The 18,063-nt window shown below is 49.0% G+C and overlaps 1 protein-coding gene across 2 annotated transcripts in view; it reads left to right on the top strand.

Moving 5' to 3' along the window:
* Positions 1-17,861, top strand: part of FUBP3 (far upstream element binding protein 3) — a 35,329-nt gene extending 17,468 nt beyond the window's left edge. For both annotated transcript variants that reach the window (XM_081967559.1, XM_081967558.1), the window contains exons 7-19: positions 477-534; positions 4,387-4,549; positions 5,291-5,389; positions 5,998-6,099; positions 7,141-7,243; positions 8,620-8,720; positions 9,183-9,324; positions 12,297-12,457; positions 13,290-13,363; positions 14,137-14,213; positions 14,812-14,883; positions 15,273-15,394; positions 16,499-17,861. In XM_081967559.1, the coding sequence (XP_081823685.1) occupies positions 477-534; positions 4,387-4,549; positions 5,291-5,389; positions 5,998-6,099; positions 7,141-7,243; positions 8,620-8,720; positions 9,183-9,324; positions 12,297-12,457; positions 13,290-13,363; positions 14,137-14,213; positions 14,812-14,883; positions 15,273-15,394; positions 16,499-16,507 (1,283 nt within the window). In that variant the 3' untranslated portion in view covers positions 16,508-17,861. The remainder of the gene's footprint in view (positions 1-476; positions 535-4,386; positions 4,550-5,290; positions 5,390-5,997; positions 6,100-7,140; positions 7,244-8,619; positions 8,721-9,182; positions 9,325-12,296; positions 12,458-13,289; positions 13,364-14,136; positions 14,214-14,811; positions 14,884-15,272; positions 15,395-16,498) is intronic.
* Positions 17,862-18,063: the final 202 nt, after the last annotated feature.

Here is an 18,063-nt window from a genome sequence, read left to right as displayed (position 1 = left end):
GTGGGCGTGGCTTGGAGGGCGTGGCAGGGGAAGGATACTGCAAAATCCCCATTCCCTCCCCACTCTGGGGCCAACCAGAGGCGGCGTTTGCCGGTTCTCCAAACAACTCAAAATTTCCGCTACCGGTTCTCCAGAACCTGTCAGAACCTACTGGATTTCACCCCTGGTATAGAGTCTTCTGTCTGAGCAGGTGGTTGGACTAGAAGACCTCCAAGGTCTCTTCCAACTCTGTTTATTCTATTCCATTCTGAGCAGGGGGTTGGACTAGAAGACCTCTCAGGTCCCTTCCAACTATGCTGTGCTGTTCTGAGCAGGGGGTTGGATTAGAAGACCTCCCAGGTCCCTTCCATCCCTATGATTCTATGGATTACAGCCAGCCTTGTCTACAGAGGCCACATTTTATCTTTTTAAACAGAAAGCTGGCAGCAAGGATGGACAGAATCCGTTGACATTTTTTTCCCTTATTGTCTCGGCAGACAGCGGTGGGATGGCGGAACGGCCCTGCATGCTGACCGGATCTCCAGAGAGCATCGAGTAAGCATCTAAAGCCAGTATCTGTGATTTCTTTTCACCCCCCTCACCTCTGTCCTCTGTCCTTTCTTCTTTTTGGTTTTCCCCTGATCTGTTTTTACTTTTCTCCATGCCGCCTCGAAACAAGCCACGGCCTGCTAGCCGACCTTCCAAACTTGTTCTTCACAGCCAAAGCAGTTTTACCCATATATATATATATATGTGTGTGTGTGTGTGTGTGTGTACGTGTATATAACTCGCCATACTCAGGCTGGTGTTTTTGGCTTAAAGTGTGGTCGGAGCTGCCGTCTTTCTATATATATATAAACACACACACACACACACACACACACACACACAAATGAAATCTATCCCTGAGCTCTCTTTGTGCCGAGGGTGTTTCGGTGCTAAGAACTGAAAAAAGGCTTAATCCCTCCAAGCTGTCAGATTTGCAGAAATAGGCCACAAGGATAATCGACCACTTTTTATCACAGGAAATATTTCTGCAATGTAGAAACGCCTGGAGAATAAATCTGTTCCTTCCTTTGTCTACAAATCAAATTTAGTTGTTTTTAAGAAGATCTCCAGGATGGGAAGAGTGGCTTTTGAGAGAGAGAGAGAGAGAGAGGGAGAGAGAGAGAGTCCTGTTTTAACTCCTACCCCTCTTTTTAAATTTGCCCCGATACCCCTCCTTCCATCTCTCCATTAGCCCTCAATCCTTTGCCCTAGATCTTGGTAGGATAAGGCTCAGGAAGAAGGTCAAGATCTCGAAGGAAAGCCACCTTCAGCAGCGGACGCGATCCGGCCATTTCTCCTCCATCCTAACCTTTTTTTGTTTTGTTTTGTTTTTGCCTTTGACCGATGCATGCCAATCAGTTTTTTTCCCAACCACTCGTTCGGGGAGGGGAACGAACCATAACCGATTGCAGAGTTGCGGCTGCTGCCCTCCCCCTGTCCTTCCCTACACCCTTCCGCTTGGCAGCCCAGCAAGGGAGGGTTTGGAGGGGGGGGCGGGTGAAATTTCTGCTCTCTCACGCCCTATAGAAACTTTAGGGACAGTATTTCCTCCCTCCCCCTTCTCAGGAGCTGAGTTTACCTCTGCCCAAGGAGCTCTTGCCGCTGGAACCACGGGCCTCAGGCTTACAGGAGCCCACTTAACAATATGGACCTGCTCTCACTCCCCCAGCCTTTGGGTAGGTGGGTTTTTTCCAAATCCATCTGTGGGAATCTTTTCCTTTTTCCTTTTAAATTTCAACAGAATTACATTGGGGTGATTAACAACTGTTGACGGAAATAAACCCTGGACAGTTTGAAAAGTAGGGTCTTTCTTTCCTTCCTTCCTTCCTTCCTTCTTTCCTTCCTTCCTTCCTTCCTTCCTTCCTTCCTTCTTTCCTTCCTTCTTTCTCTCTCTCTCTCTCTCTCTCTCTTTCTCTCTTTCTTTTTCTTTCTTTCAATTGACATTGCTCTGGTCCCATTTTTCTTTTTTTGAAGTTGGGCCTTAGGGTGGGAAAATCTGTACACACCAAGGCAGAATAAATATATAACAGCCTTGGTGCCATCTTAGAGGGCCTTTGGTTTGAGGTTTTGCCCTGGCTGCTTTTCCTGGTTCGGAGTGAGTTCTCCTCAACTCTTGAGCTCATCATCTGATCAATGGATTGGTCCCCCGTTCCCCCCGTCCCGTCCCCCCCCCCCAAGCTGCATGATCTGAAGCTTAGGGCAGCCAAGCTCTAACAATTCAGAGAGCCCCGAGGACCCTACAAAAGTTGGTTCGTTGACATGCTGTACCCTCAGTAGCTTGCTGGTTGGACAACTGATGTCACCAGGACTTCCAGCCATCACAACGGTTGCGAGACACGACAGAACAGGAGGTTGTGAGGATTGTGGTGAAGACACACAGAATCAGTCATGTCTTTTGTCCTGAGCCCCCACGGACTAACGGAGGCCATCAGAGGTGGTCGTCTCTCTTTGATTTATTTATTTATTTATTTATTACTTGAACTTATTAGTCGCCCCCTCTCCCCACAGGGACTCGGGGCGACGTACAAAGGTATTATATAGCGTATAGAGGAGGTAAGAATAAATAAATAAGTTACAATACTTAAAAAGTTAAAACCCCAGTGAAATTAACCCTTAAAAACTAAAATTACAATTAAAAATGCCCTGGGCTGGGGAGGTTGTAGAGTTATGCCAGGTCAGCTAGTCGAAACAGGTAGGTTTTCAGCTTCATACGGAAGGAGCGAAGGTCGGTTGTAGTTCTGATGTCTGGGGGGAGGTCATTCCAAAGGGTGGGGCCCACTACAGAGAAGGCCCTACTTCTGGGCGCTGCCCTCTGGCACTCTCTGGAGGACGGCACCCGGAGTAGTCCCTCTCTGTGTGAGTGGACGGGTCGCAGGGATGTATGGGGCAGGACGCGATCCCGCAGGTAACTAGGCCCTGTGCCATGGAGCGCTTTGAAGGTGGTAACCAGTACCTTGAAGCGCACCCGGTAGACCACAGGAAGCCAGTGCAGCTCGCGCAGGATAGGTGTTATATGGGAGAACCTCGATCTCCCCATAATTACCCGCGCGGCTGCATTGATTGTGACATTCACGGAGAGTCCCGTCCGCTAACCAAAGCTACAGGTGTTCGGAGACATCAGGGAGAGTCTCAGCTTTCTACAAAACCGGAATCTCTCTAGATTGACAGCCAACCTCGTTTGAGGGATTATTATGAGCCACGGTGGTACAGTGGTCAGAGTGGGGTACTGCAGGCCACTTCTGCTGACTGCCGGCTGCCTACAATTTGGCAGTTCGAATCTCAACAGGCTCAAAGTTGACTCAGCCTTCCATCCTTCCGAGGTGGGTCAAATGAGGACCCAGATAGTTGTAAAACCGCTTAGAGAGTGATGGAAAGCAGTGTAAAGCGGTATATAAGTCTAAGTGCTATTGCTGTTTCTCCCTTTCTAAATGCTTTGAAGGCGTGCTGTAAATCTCCCGTCTCAAGCTGGGGTGCTTGAGGGTCAGGAATTCTGGGAGTTGAAGTCCACAGGTCCTTCTAGGGGCCATGGTTTTCCCCACCCCTGGTCTAGAGGGGAAACCTGACATAGAGAAAGCCCCCCCCCCTCTCTCTTTTTCTTTGAGGTGGGGGTTCGGGTGGAGTGGAGAAAAGCCACTTTCCAAGCAGTGAGAAGCAGAACTTTTAGCAGTTGGTTTAAGACGTGTCACCCCGACACTTGGTGTGTCCCATCCGAAATCCAGTTGTTGTTGTTGTTGTTGCAACAAGTCAAGTTACAGGTAGTCCTCAAACTTACGACCACAATTGAGCCCAGCATCCTTTCTGTTGCTAAGCGAGACGTTTGTTAAGTGAGTTACGCCCCATCTCACGACCTTTCTGGCCACGGTTCTTAAGTGAATCACTGCAGTTGATAAGTTAGTGTCCAGTCCCCCCCCCCCCCCCACTTCCCGGTTGTTAATTGAATCCGGTTTCCCCGTCGACTTCGCTTGTCAGATGGTCGCAAAAGGGGATCGCCTGACCAAATAGGAACATCTGAATTTTGGTGACCACGGAGATGCTGCCACCGTCATAAGTGTGAAAAACGGTCACTTTTTTCACTCCTCTTGTAACTGGTCACTAAACGGACTGTTGTAAGTGGAGGGCTTCCATTTCTCTTTTCTTTTTTCTCCCCACCAAGAGAAACTCCCTGCCTTCCCTCCTAGGCCCAGAGAAGGTGGGGAGGGAGGGGCATTTGCTACTGCCGGTTTCCTTGAGATTTTTTTTTTTCCCTTTCTCTCTTCCACCCCCTCCCCCCTTCCTTCCTTCCTTCCATCCCTTCGTCTCTCTCTTTGTGTCCGTCGTTCCCCTCTCTCCCCTACCCCCCCCACCCCCACCCCCCCAAAGGCAAGCGAAACGGCTCCTGGGCCACATCGTGGACCGTTGTAGGAACGGACCCAGCTTCCACAACGACGTGGACGGCAACAACACAGTGCAAGAGATCCTCATTCCAGCCTCCAAAGTGGGCCTGGTGATCGGGAAAGGCGGTGAAACGATAAAACAATTGCAGGTGCGTACTGCGTCGCCTCCTGCCTCCCCTTCTTTCTCCATCCGCCTGCTGTGTGAAGCGATACAGGGGGTCCTCAAGTTCCGGCCTCATCAGAGCCCAATATCTGCAGAACTTGGCCAGGAGCCTCAGAGAGTCAGGAACCAATGAAGGGAACTAATGGCCTCCTGCAAACTCCACTCCCCCTTCCCCTCCTCTTTTGTTTCCTCTGGGAGGGGCCATTCACCGGCCACCATGTGGCCTTACTCCCAAGTCGACCCCCATTCTTTAGCTCTTCCCTTCGTCTGGCCACTCTGCACATGCGCACACTGGGAACAGGCTCCAGCTGTTCCTCTGCCTCACTGAGGTCTGACTCCGAAGGCAGCTGATCACTGGCATACGGCCCTGGCCCCCCTCTCTGCCTCCGACACAGAGCCCTCACCAGAGCCTTCCCCAGGCTCCAGGACTGGCCCATCTTCCTCCCCAACCTCTGCTGCCAGCTGGTGGGCCACAACAGTGCCATTGGAACTTTGGACGGTCACTAAATGACCTGACGTAAATTGAGGACTACCTGTTTATTAAAATAACCAAATCTCTGGCGCTCTTGTCACTTCCTCCTCTTGTCTTATTTTCACAGTTGTCAAGCAGGTTTTTGTGGGTGGGTGTGGGGTTTTTTGTTTTTTTTTTGGCATTTATTTTTGTCGTTTCTCCTCCCCCCCCCCCCCCAATCTTCCATCTCCCATTATCTGTGCAACGCATACGTAGGAACGGACTGGCGTGAAAATGATCATGATCCAAGATGGGCCTTTACCGACCGGAGCGGATAAACCTCTTCGGATTACGGGAGATGCTTTTAAAGTGCAGGTGTGTATCGGAGAGGATTTGGCAGACAAAAAGGGAGAGTTAGTGGGCGATTTGGAATAATAGCCCAGAGAGAGAGAGAGAGAAGGTGCATGCCTCTCTCTCTCTGTGTTAGCTTGAGATTATTTTTCTGGTGTGTTTCCCCCCGCCCCCCCGCCCCCTTTTGTTTCTTTTAACTTTTTAATGTGAATTTTACCTGTTTATATCACCTTCTCTCCAAATTGAGAGTCTTAAAAAAAAAAGCTATGCAAATCTGTGCATTGGGGGACAAAAGAGACAATCCAGGCCGCGTGGTGCTGGAGGGAGTATGATACCACATTTCCCTGAAGATAAGGCGAGGACGTGTATTAATTTTTTTGCCCCAAAAGGGCTTAAATCCTAGCACAGGGATGTCTAACCTTTTGATCATTGCGTGCCAAAAGCACACATCCATCTGCCCACACCCATAATGCTGTGCATGCACGCACGACACACCACTCCCCCCCACCCCCGCACACGCACACGGCAACTCCCGTGGCCCGTTTGGGCCTAGCCAGCCTCCCAACGCCGGTCCCCACCCAGCCCTTCCATCCATTGACCTGGACCTCTTTTCTCCCCTGGGAACCCTCCAGCAAGCCCGTGAGATGGTCCTGGAGATTATCCGAGAAAAGGACCAGGCCGACTTCCGGGGCATCCGCAACGATTTCACATCCAGAATGGGAGGAAGCATAGAGGTAGGTGTGGCTGTGTGAACTTGTCTTCTCCTTTGGCGGAACATAATGCCAAGGAAAATGAGGATATATGCTTTTTCCTTTCCTTTTGGCTACATGAAACACATTTTACAGGGTCTGAAGGGACCTTGGAGGCCTTCTAGTCCAACCCCCCTGATCAAGCAGGAGACCCTAACCAGTGGGGGCGAACCAGCCGTGCCAGAGGTGGCACTCAGACCCCTCTCTGTGGGCAGGTTTGTCATCGTCCCAGCTCAGCTCCATCACATTTCTCCCACGGGGGAGAGAGAGGGGGGGGGGGAGGAAGGAAGGAGGAAGAGAGAGGGAGGAAGAGAGAGAGAGAAAGAGGGAGGGAAAGAAAGAAATGATATTACAAAAGTTTTTTTTTTCTTTTTTCTTGTTGCTAAAGGTAATCTTTCAAAAGCAGGAAAAAAATGAAGGGGCATAAAAGTGCATTTATCACGTTTTTCTTAGAACAATGAGCTGAACTTCTACGTTGTTTATCCTTATTTTAGGTAGTAAAACCTCATCGTTCAGGTTAAATCGCCATGTTGGCTCTTTGCGATAAACAAGTGGGTTTTGGGTTTGCGGTTTGGGCACTTGGCCTCTAAAAGGTTCTCCATCCACTGCCCTAGGACCATTATGGACAAACGGCTGTCCGGGTCTCTGCTTAAAAAACTCCAGTGATGGAGCACGCACAACCTCTGGTGGGTGGCAAGCTGTTCCGCGGGTTAATTGTTCTCACCATGCATCTCCAAATGAGTTGGAAGGGACCTTGGGGGTCTTCTAGTCCAGCCCCCTATTCCATTCCAGACAAACGGCCGTTCCTAAGCCCAGTTCTGGGTTCTTCACCTCTCTGGCCGCAAACCCGTCTTTTAGCTCCCTTTCCTCCAACCAAACTGCAGCGTGGGATGAAAACGCGAGGTCTTCCCGCATTGAATGCATGAGGCCAAACTCCCATTTTGATACTCGGTTCAGTTGGAGTGTGGATCATGACCAAAGCTCCCCCCCCCCACCTCGCTAGAATAACCCTCCCTTTGTCCGCAGGTCTCTGTGCCCAGATTCGCTGTGGGGATCGTAATAGGAAGAAATGGCGAAATGATCAAGAAGATTCAGAATGACGCCGGGGTTAGGATTCAGTTTAAACCAGGTTTGTTTCTTTTGGTGGTCTGACCCAGGTTTCTGATGAGGCACTCTGGACCAGGGGTCCCCAGCCTGTGCCCCCCTACCTGCCTCCGTGTAAGATTTGTTCTCCACCGAACTGGCTCCTTTATGACTTGCAGACTTCAACTCCCAGAATTCCTGAGCCAGCTCTGGACTATCGGTGCTTAATATGGTTTAATCACGGCTTAGTACGGAGCTGGCAGCCGATTCAGAGATTGGGGAGGTTGGGGAGGAAGATGGGCCAGTCCTGGAGGCTCTGGTGAGGGCTCTGTGTCAGAGGCAGAGAGGGGACCATGGCCATCTGACAGTTATCAGCTGCCTCCGGAGTCAGACATCTGTGGGGCAGAGGAACAGCTGGAGCCTGTTCCCAGTGTGCGCATGCACAGAGTGGCCAGACGAAGGGGAGAGCTAAAGAACAGGGGTTGACTTGGGAGGAAGGCCACGGGTGGACGATAAATGGCCCTCCAATAGGGAATAAAAGAGGAGCGAAAGGGGAGTGGAGTTTGCAGGAGACCATTACTTCGCTTTATTGGTTCCTGACTCTCCGAGGCCCCTTGCCAAGTATTGCAGCTATCGGCCTGGCAGCTCTCCAAGCCAGAGAAGGTCTGTGACTGTAAATCCTCCCTTGAAAGACTTTGCTGGAGGTGAATGAGCAGAATTCACACTCAATTAATAAAAAGGGTTTTTTTGTCGGGACAAGGAGTTGGCTTCAGGCTCTTGGGAAGAAACCTCGGTCAGAACCAAACCTTAGGCTTGCATTAAAGGACAGATGGTCACGTGACCTCACCCAGTTTTTACCCCCTTTTTTGTGGCAGTTGTAAAGCAGCCCCCCTTTTCTCTGTGTGCTTGTTGGTGGATCAGCCTGGATTTGTGTGTGTGTGTGTGTGTCTGCGTAACCATGGCAGCCATGCTTAAAATAAACGGCTGAAATTTAGAAAGCTGGCAATTTAACTGAAGCGGGGTTTTTTTTTCTTTTCTTAACATAAAGCCGAAACAATGGCAAGCAATGAAATGAGTGAGATTTTGCACGTCCTTAATTTATTGATGTGTTTATAAGAAAGGTCCGAAGGCGGATGCCGCTAAAAGCCATGTCGGTCTGATGAACAATTACAACAACAGTTTGTTTAGTGGCCGTTGGAGGTTACAATGGCACTGAAAAATCTGACTTATGACCGTTTTTCATGGCTGGCTGGCTGAGGAGTTCTGGGATGGAGTCCCTGGGGGCGGGGGGGGGGTGTAGTTCACAAGTCTTAAAAGTGGCCACGTTTGGGGACCCCTGCCGTATTCACAACCACCGTGAATTTTTTTTTCTGTCTCTCTGCTGTTGTTTCACTGGGCTTCCCCCTCGCTTTCCCCCCCCAGATGACGGTATTAGCCCAGAAAGAATTGCCCAGGTCATGGGGCTCCCCGACCGATGCCAGCACGCAGGTCACATTATCACCGAGCTCATCCTCACGGCACAGGTGAGTCAGGCTGAGCGCTGGCGAGTAACAGAGTCTGGGGGGAGGGGTGTCAAAGTCGAATTCATTGAGGGCTGCTAAAGGGTTGTGTTTGAACTCGGGAGGGGGGTGGCAGGGGTGTGTGGCCAGCTCGATGTCACTCTTGTCGACGCAAGTGGCAGCCTGAGTGCTTTACCAGCAAAAAGGGGTTCCTGAGCTCCGTTTTCGGCTGAGACTGCATCCCGCAACCCTCTCCCAAGCTCCATTTTTGCTGGCAGAGGCACACAACTCAAAATTCCATGAGGACTAGAAACGTGGGAGGGGGACCCATTATCTGAGGACAGGCATGCTCAGTTTTGCTCAGTACCCGATGCAGAATTGGGAGAGGCACCTTTCTGGACTTCCCAGCCTTAAGTTGGTTGGGGGGAGTTCCAGCCCGCCAGGCATTTCCCGCGTGGTCAGAGGTGCCGTCTTCTTCCCTTCCAGGAGCGCGATGGTTTCGGGGCCCTCGCTGTCACCCGGGGCAGAGGGCGCGGACGGGGAGACTGGAGCCTGGGCACGCCCGGCGGCATGCAGGAAATCACTTACACGGTGCCAGCCGACAAATGTGGCCTGGTGATCGGCAAAGGTGAGTCCCAGGGGGGGTAACGTCACCCTCCCTTCCCTTCCTCTTTCCTTTTTCTGCTTTCCTCACATTCCCATCTCCTTCCTCCATCCCTCCCTTCCCTTCCACTTTTCCTTCCTTCCTTCCTTCCTTCCTTCCTTGGACGCAGCATGGCCGGCTCAGCCCACAACTTTTCCCGAGCATCTTTCTTAGCTGCAGTTGTTTAAGTGAACCGCCGCAGTTCTTGGAAAGCAGCGAGCCAATAACCCCCTCAGAAAAACAACTAGCAAAGTCAGAGTTGTCCCCCACGGACACTTTTGGGGGAGGTTTGAGAAGGGCCCTTCACCGGTCAAGGGCTCCCTCTGCCTCCGTGTCCGACAGCTCGTAGCGGCCTCTTCGGAGCGCTGGCGGTGGGTGGGGGTGGTGGGTGGTGGCTGTATTTCCATGATAAACCCGGTCCTCTTGACAGCCTGCTGCCTGTCAGCGCTTGGCTTTTTAGCCCGGTTTGATTAATGGCTTTAGGATTCTGTGTCCAGCTGTGGGGACCCCTCCTTCCCCGCCCTCCCCTCCCCTCGTCCCCCGCCTGAAGAAAAGCAGCCCCTTTCCTGAATAGCCGTCTGCAGACAAACCCCATGTGTTCAGCAGGTGAAAAGGGGGCTAACGCTCCGATCTTTGGCTTGTTCTCTGTTTCTCCGGCCCTCCAGTCTTCGGCCGAGGGATGGAGAAGAGTTTGGGATTCATCCTTTCCTCCCTCCTGACGTGAACCGACTCCCCCCCACTCCCAAATTCCTCCATTAGGCCCGACTCAGATCTGGTTTATTCCTCCCACCATTAAAATAAGGCATAAAATAAGGGACACGGTGGCTCAGTGGGTCAGACCCTGAGCTTGTCAATCAGAAAGGCCGGCAGTTCGAATCCCTAGTGCCGTGTAACTGAGTGAGCTCCCGTGACTTGTCCCAGCTTCTGCCAACCTAGCAGTTTGAAAGCACCTAAAAAATGCAAGTAGAAAAACAGGGACCACCTTTGGTGGGAAGGGAACAGCGTTCCTTGCGCCTTCGGCATTGAGTCATGCCAGCCACATGACCACGGAGACATCTTCGGACAGTGCTGGCTCTTTGGCTTTGAAACGGAGATGAGCACCATCGCCCCCTAAAGTTGGGAACGACTGGCACATATGTGCTAGTGGAATCTTTACCTTACGACATAAAATGTAAAATAACATGATTAAAATGCGACTATGTTCAATGGATCTTGCCCAGAAATTAGCAACATTAATTGAATTCTGTCACTCTGCCAGGAATTCCTCTGCACTGATCAGGAAAGAAAGGACAGGCAGGTAGTCCTCAAACTTATGACAATTCATTTAGTGTCCGCCCAAAGTTGCAACAGCACTGAAAAAAATGATTTATGTCCATCCAATGGCCAATAAAGGATTCTGTTTCACACTTACGGCCATTTTCGTGTCCCCAAGGTAACATGATCAAGCTTAGACACTTGGTGACTGACTCATATTTATGACGGTTGCAAGCATCCATGGGTTGTTGCATGGTCACTTTTTGTAACCTCCTGACGAGCAAAGACAATGGGGAAGCCGGATTCACTTAGCAACCGTGTTACTAAATTAATGTCTGTGGCAAGTAAGGTTGTAAAATGGGCCAAAATTCATCTAGCAACTGTCTCACTTAACAACAGAAATGTTGAGCTCAATAGAACTCACCGTCTCCTAGTGATTGGCCCTAGTGACCCAACCGGCTTTCATGGCTAAGGCGGCACTAGAACTCCCCCGTCCCCTGGTTTCTAGCCCGATGCCTTTGCCACCGTTCCTGGGTGGTTGTTGTTGTTGTTGTTGTTGTTGTTTAAACAAACCCTGATTGCAGGCTTCGGAAACCTTGGCCAGGTTTCCTGCAACCCAGATGAGGCTGGGAAACGCTTGGGAAGCTCCTTCTCCCTGCCAGCCTGTTGCAAAGGGCCTGCCTAGAGCGAATGTTTCTCCGATGCTGAACTAATTGGTCCGTCTCCCCCTTTGCCTTTGGTTTCTGGCCGCTCAACCCCGGTCAGGAGGAGGGTCAGGCATCTCCCCACCTCCCGCCTTGTGTGAAGTTTCCAGCCTAAGAATGGAGGCATTGTGAGGACTCCTTTGTTAAGCAAATTTCCTTAAGGCAGCGAGACCGAATCCTCCCTCCTGGTCTCTCTTATCTTTGGACGCCTTGTTCCCTTTGGGAGCTAAATTTTCATTCGTTGTGCTCCACCCTTCTACCAGCCTTCCCTTGTCCGGGGCCGCTTCATGTTCTCCCAAGCGTCGGCTGCCACAGGGTTTTCCACCAGCCCTGGCTAATTCTGGAGAGCCCTACGGCCGGCAGCGAACCGGTGAGAAAAAACCTCTCCTTACAAGGCAGCCTGGGGGCATTTCCCGACCGGCAAATCCCGTTCTTGGCCCTGAGTTATTGGAACACGGCAATTTGTCCGGAGGTTTTATGCGTGATCTTGTTCCGTTTGCGTCTCGCTTCCGGGCGAGTGATGGGTGACGTATGCGCTGGATAAATAATAAAATTTAAATGAACGTGAAATAATAAAATAATAGATGTGCACCTTGGAAGTTTGCTTTGCTTTACTTTATTGTCATTGTACATCATACAACGAAATTAAATGCTTTTCTTCAGTGTACATTATAACTAGAGAAATAAAAACACAAACATACATCCTTTACTTTCTGTGTAATGTAAATTGAAAACCCGACATTGCACTGTACCGTAGAATTCAATATGGTTACTGCCCTGGGAGAGGGGAGGGCAACCCGTGATCCCCTGGGCAATGACGTTGGCCCTCTGGAGCGCTCTCCTATCTGCCCCTGTGCAGTTGGCAAACCTGTGACACATGGACCTCTCGTAGTGGCAGTCCTGGGCCTGTGTCATGAATTTGGGCAAAGGCATCGGGACAGACAGGTTTCTAAGCCCGAGCTCTCGCCCAGCCTCTCCCTCCTCTTTGTCCCGCTGCAGGAGGGGAGAACATCAAGAGCATAAACCAGCAGTCGGGGGCTCACGTGGAACTCCAGCGAAACCCTCCTCCCAACACGGACCCGAACGTTCGGATATTCACCATCCGGGGAGTTCCCCAGCAGATCGAGCTCGCCCGACACTTGATCGATGAGAAAGTGGGGGTGAGTCCTGTCTCCTTTCATCCTTCCAGGGTGGGCGATACAGACCCCACCACAGACCCCCTCCCCACCCCCCGAGGTGGTTCAGGTTTGCTGTTACGGGATACGCTGGAAGGCGTAGAAAATGCTCCCGCAAATTCATTTGTTTTGCTGCGCAAATGAGAATATTTGTCTCGTATCCGTAATCCGCGAAGGCACTTGGGCTGAATTTCTCAGTGTGAGGGGGGGGGGGGGACCATGGAGAAGCCTCTGCTTGTCCGAACCTAAAAAGCTAAAAAAGCAAACTTTTATTCATTCCTTCATTCCCACCTTTACAATTTCTATAAATGACTCAAGGCAGCTTACCTAATCTTCCTTCTGTTTTCCCCACAAACAACAACCCTTTGAGTTGGGTTAGGATGGACAGATTAACCCAAATCACTCAGGTGGGACTAGAATTCACCGTCTCCTGGTGATTGGCCCAAAGTCACCCAGGTGGCTTTCATGCTGCAGGCAGTACTAGAACTCAGTCCCCTGCTTTCTAACCCAGCACCTTCATCACTAAACCACAGGGCCCTTGGGAACCATTGAAAGGAAGGGGACCAAGAAAAATACCCAGCTGATGCCCATTTGAAGACGGGCCAAACCATTTTTTGTGCCCTTTCCCAGCACACAAATTTTCAGCAGCCCTGACCGCAAGAGACCCCCTTGCTCCATAGCTGACCGTCCCTCCCTTTCACCCCGAGTGTCACCGAGTCGCCCGCAGCCCCTGAATGCTCTCGGGCTCCCCCTTGTCACTCAAATGTGGAGACTCCGGTCTAAGTGCCCCCCTCTCCCCCAATGATGTCTTTTTCAGGGCACCAACCTAGGTGGACCCGGAGGATTTAGCCAGGCACCTTTCAGCCAGCCGCCTGCGACGACTCATCAAAAGTAAGAATTCTTTTCCCCCTTCGTTTTCGTTTTGTTTCTCACAGCATAAACTGGGTCTTGCAACCCCAACTGCAGGTCCACAATGTTGCCATGTTCTGGGTGCTTTAGGGATGCAGACAAAGGCAGTTCTCTCTCTGCTTTTGAAACACGAGTTTTAGCCTTCTCAAGGTCAGAATCGGCAGAGGCCGGTGCTCCTAGGGAGCGGGGGTGGCGGTTGGGAGGAGAAGGAGGCAAACGGGGTACAGAGGTCACAGCATCCGAGAGACAAAAGAGACGACAGGCCTTGCCATCCGAGCATCCGGCTTCTACATTGCTAGGTAGTAGTTAGTTCCCAAGTCGGAATTGCAGTTAGGATCCCCTGCAAGGTCCTGCACGGGGGGGATGAAGAAAGGGGCTCATAGCAGTTGCAGGTCGCCCTCCATTCCTCCAGGACCGATAAAGGCCAATACTTGTAGCTCGGTGCTCTCCGAGTTTGGTGGTTTTCTTGCAGACGTTTCATGACCCAACTAAGTAACACCATCAGTGGTAGAAGGGAGTGGGGTTTAGGGAGAGATGGAGGAGGGCAGGAGGAGGAGATGAGGAGATGGAAGAGGAGGACTGTGGAGTCCTTGGTGCTCTTTGAGCTTGGATATTTCCTTGCAGACGTTTCATGACCCACCTAGGTTACATCATCCGTGCTAGTAAGGAGAGGGGTTTGCTCTCATCTTACCTACTAGCAGTGTCGGTGTAAATGGAAGGCTTCTGCATCAGTAACGGTGTCTTGTCATCCACAGCGGTCCCCAGGCGTTCATGACCCAGGGCTGGGGAAGCACTTACCAGACGTGGCAGCAACCAGGACAGCAGGTCCCAAGTAAGTCTCTCCCCATCCTAGAAACGGTTACTTTTTTGGGGGGGGGGCACTTGGGGCAGTCTGGAGACCCTCAAGTCAAGATACCTCGCAGCAGACAATTTTCTGCTGCAGCGTTTTGCTTGCAAGGGGCAGCGATGGCAGCTTTTCCCCCAAGCAGGATTCTGTCCATGTAGTTTTGCAATGAAGTAGCTTTGCCATAATTTTTTATGTCGTCAACAGTCACGTCACCCTTAGTCCTTTTTTTTCCAGTAAACATTCCCACTTTCTGCAACCGTCCTTCAGATGTTTTAGCCTCTGGTCCCCTCATCCTCTTTGTTGCTCTTCTCTGCGCTCTCTCTGTGCTCTGACATACGTAGAATATGTTATGTCAAAGAGTTTGGGCAGCGGGACTATTATGCGATAAACCCAGGACCAAAACAGAGCACACAGCACACCGAGCCCTGAGGCAATTAATAGAGCTTTGTATATACATCTGTACAGACCAAGACATGATAGATAAATCCCTTTCCACTCAGCTCTCAGGGTAGAAGGAGAGAAAGAGATACGCCCGGCTGCTCTGTAACCTCTTCTTTTTCGTTCTTTTCTTCCCTTTGGCTAGGTCAGCAAAGCCAGCAGCAGAATAGCCAACCGGATTACAGCAAGGCATGGGAAGACTATTACAAGAAGCAGAGTGAGTACCTTCGGACTTGCAAGGTTCTGTTAATGCGGCTTTAGAGAACAGTCTTTAGATAAGAGACGGCATAGCCCTGAGCTGCGCAATGGGCCGAGAAAGAGGCTCAGAAGGGACCCTCCCTAGTTTCTGTAAAAGGGACAGTGGGAGATTTGAACCTTCGGACTTGCAAGGGTCTGTTAAGGTAGCCTTACAGTAAAGTGGAATTAATTCACCTGTTCTATTAGCTTGAGCCCTGGCCCAAATCATACCCCGAAGCAGGAATCCCGGGGGTGGGGTGGGGGGGGGAGTTATTGGCGAATGGGGTAAGTGGGCTACTTCCCAGCTTCCTCATCAGCATCTCTTTTACCCCTCTTCTCTTCCTTCTTCCTCCTTCCCCCCCTTTCCAGGTCACGCTGCCACAGCTGTTTCCCAAGCCAGCAACCAGCCAGACTACACAATGGCCTGGGCAGAGTATTATCGACAACAGGCAGCCTACTACGGGCAGACGTTAGGGCAGGCTCACAGCCAGGTGGGTGTTTCCCTCGCACGGAGTCTGCCGTCTTTAACCCCACCGGATCGATTCTCTGGGCGCCCCCCTAGAATAGAAAGAGCAGGCCAGGAAGGCCGCCAGTCCTTGGCAATTCACAGGAAAGCTTGAAACACAAAAAAGAGGCTTTTAATTTTAACTTAAGTTCCTTTGCAGTGAGGTGGTCGGCTAATAAATTTACAAATAATATATATTTATATATTTTGAATGCAAAGAAATCACAAATAAAGTCAACGTATTACGCTCAACCAAGACAGAAATAAGCATAAGGTTTATGGGGGATCCTGGGAGGGCCCCAAGGCTGCCCGGATTTAGCCCTTATGCCAGCCGACCGCAGAAACCAATAAATAAAGTCAAGAATCCTCTTAAAACAAAGAGCCCAGACAGTCCTCAACGTACGACCACAAACGTACCCAGAGTCCCTGCACCCAAGCAAGGCAGTTGTTAAGTGAGGTTTGCCCCATTTGATGACCTTTCTTGCCACCGTTGTTAAATGAATCACTGCAGTTGTTAAATTAGTCACAGCAAGATGGCTTCCCCCATTGTCTTGGCTCCTGAGGGACACTGCGACCGTCATAAACATGAGTCAGTTGCCAATTTGGGTCACATGACCAAGGAGATGCTGCAACCGTCGTAAGTGTGAAAACTGGTCATAGGTAGCTGTTTAAAATGTTTTTCACACTTATGACCGTTGCAGCCTCCCCAGGGTCACGTGAGACGGTCGCAGCGTTTCCCGGGGTCACGTGACCCCCTTTTGCGACCTTCCGACAAGCAGAGTCAACGGGGAAGCTGGATTCATTTAACGACCGTGTCCCTAACTTAACGGTGGCAAGAAGGATCATAAAGCCACAGAAGGGGTTTTTTGTTTTTGTTTTTAAACCAAAGAAATTGGGAAAACGTTTGCCCAGGTCCTGGACACAAGGGGGGGACTTTTTCAGTTGCAGGCGAGGAGGGCGCGTGGGATGGGGATGATGGGTCTGGTTGTCTTCCCCATCTGCAGAGTCAAGAGAGGATTGAAAAAGCCGCTGAGCATTTTTAATTCTGTTTCCACTCACTTTTATATTTTTTTGTTCTTTATTTTTTCAGGAGCAGTAGAACAAGTTTGATTCTTCTTCCTTTTTTTCCTTTTCCTTGGAATCATTGTGGAAACAAACCTTTTTGTAACAGAGGTTTCTAGATTTGCAACCGTTTGAAGATCTTTCTTTCTTTCTTTCTTTCTTTCTTTCTTTCTTTCTTTCGTGAAACACTAGTGGTTAGGATAATCTTTACTGAACTTTTTTCTAAGAATCAGGAACAATTAGTAACGTGTACTAAACTTTACGGACATGCTACGTCATTTTTCTTCCTTTTCCTTTATTTCTGCTTTTTGTTTTTGCTTTGTTTTATATTTTTCGGGGAGGATTCATTTCCAAAATTGTAAGGAAAAAAATGACAGGAAAAAAATAATAATAAAAAAGAGCACGAAGCGAAACTCTGGGAAAGGTGATTTGGAGGGAAGCCAACCAACAGCTGTCATCACAACTTTCCCCTAAAGCTGTGACGTTTCAACAAATGGGTTTTGTGTGCGCGTGTGTTTGGGGTTCTTTTTTTCTCTCTCTCTCGCTTCCCCCCCCCCCCAAAAAAAAATCCCTTCTCCTTGTACTTTGATTTTTAAATCTTTTTCTGTTGAAACAGAAAACAAACAGACAGACAAACAAACAAAAACGCTTGGAAGTCTTAGGTGGTATGTAACAAATTCTAAAAGAAAAGAAAATGAATTTTTTTAAAAAAAACAGTATTTAAATATTCTTAAATATGTAAATTCATTAAATATTTTACTTCTAATTTTTCTTGTACCTTGGCTATCTTTTTTGATTTTATTGCATTTTTTTTAAAAAAAGAAGAAACTGAATTATGCTATGTATTGTAATTAATTATGTGAATTCTTTACTGGGACAGTTGCTGTTTGCTGTCAAGTTCGTTTATTGCGGGTGGGGGGGAATTTTGTAGGGGCTGTATAATTTCTAGAGATCTAAAGGGTTAATATAAAAGCAATGTGTTAATTTTTTAGTGATACTATTTTCCTTTCTATGTTTCCCTGGTTGGTTGCATTTGTAAATCTAAGACCTCCAAGCATCTCTTTAAAACAAAAAAACAAAAAAAAGAGCAAAATACTTTTTGTCTATTTCAGAAATAAATACTGTTATTTTTAATATTAAGATGAAACTGCTATTAGTATCTTTAACAAGCACTGTGGAACATTAAATCCTATAAAATAGTAGTAACTATTTTTTAATTCCAGGGTGTGTGTTTGCTTTTGGCTTTTTATTTTTTTCCCCTTTGTTTTTAAGTATTTTCTTACCTTAATATTTGTCAAATTTTACTAGAGGAAATAAAAATGAAATCTAGTATTAACCATAGGTATGTTCTGAATAATTTTTTGATTTAATAAAAGGGATAATATGCTTTCCAGTGTTTACTGTAGTGTTTTCTTGTACAGATAACAGTGTATTTTTAAAGAGAAAAAAAACAACGGAAGTAAAGCTATTTTTTTCTTGACATTTTTAATCGATCTATGGGACATTCCGTTTTGAATTGTACCGAAGTTGCTGTTTTAGGAGCTTCCTCGCCTTCCCTCCCATTTCTTTATAATGCTTGAAATGTCTAACTGT

Source organism: Natrix helvetica, assembly GCF_964273705.1.
Source record: "Natrix helvetica genome assembly, chromosome: 15".
NCBI lineage: Eukaryota > Metazoa > Chordata > Lepidosauria > Squamata > Natricidae > Natrix > Natrix helvetica.
The sequence above is the reverse complement of the archived record's forward strand: the minus strand, read 5'-3'. Positions and strand labels throughout refer to the sequence as shown.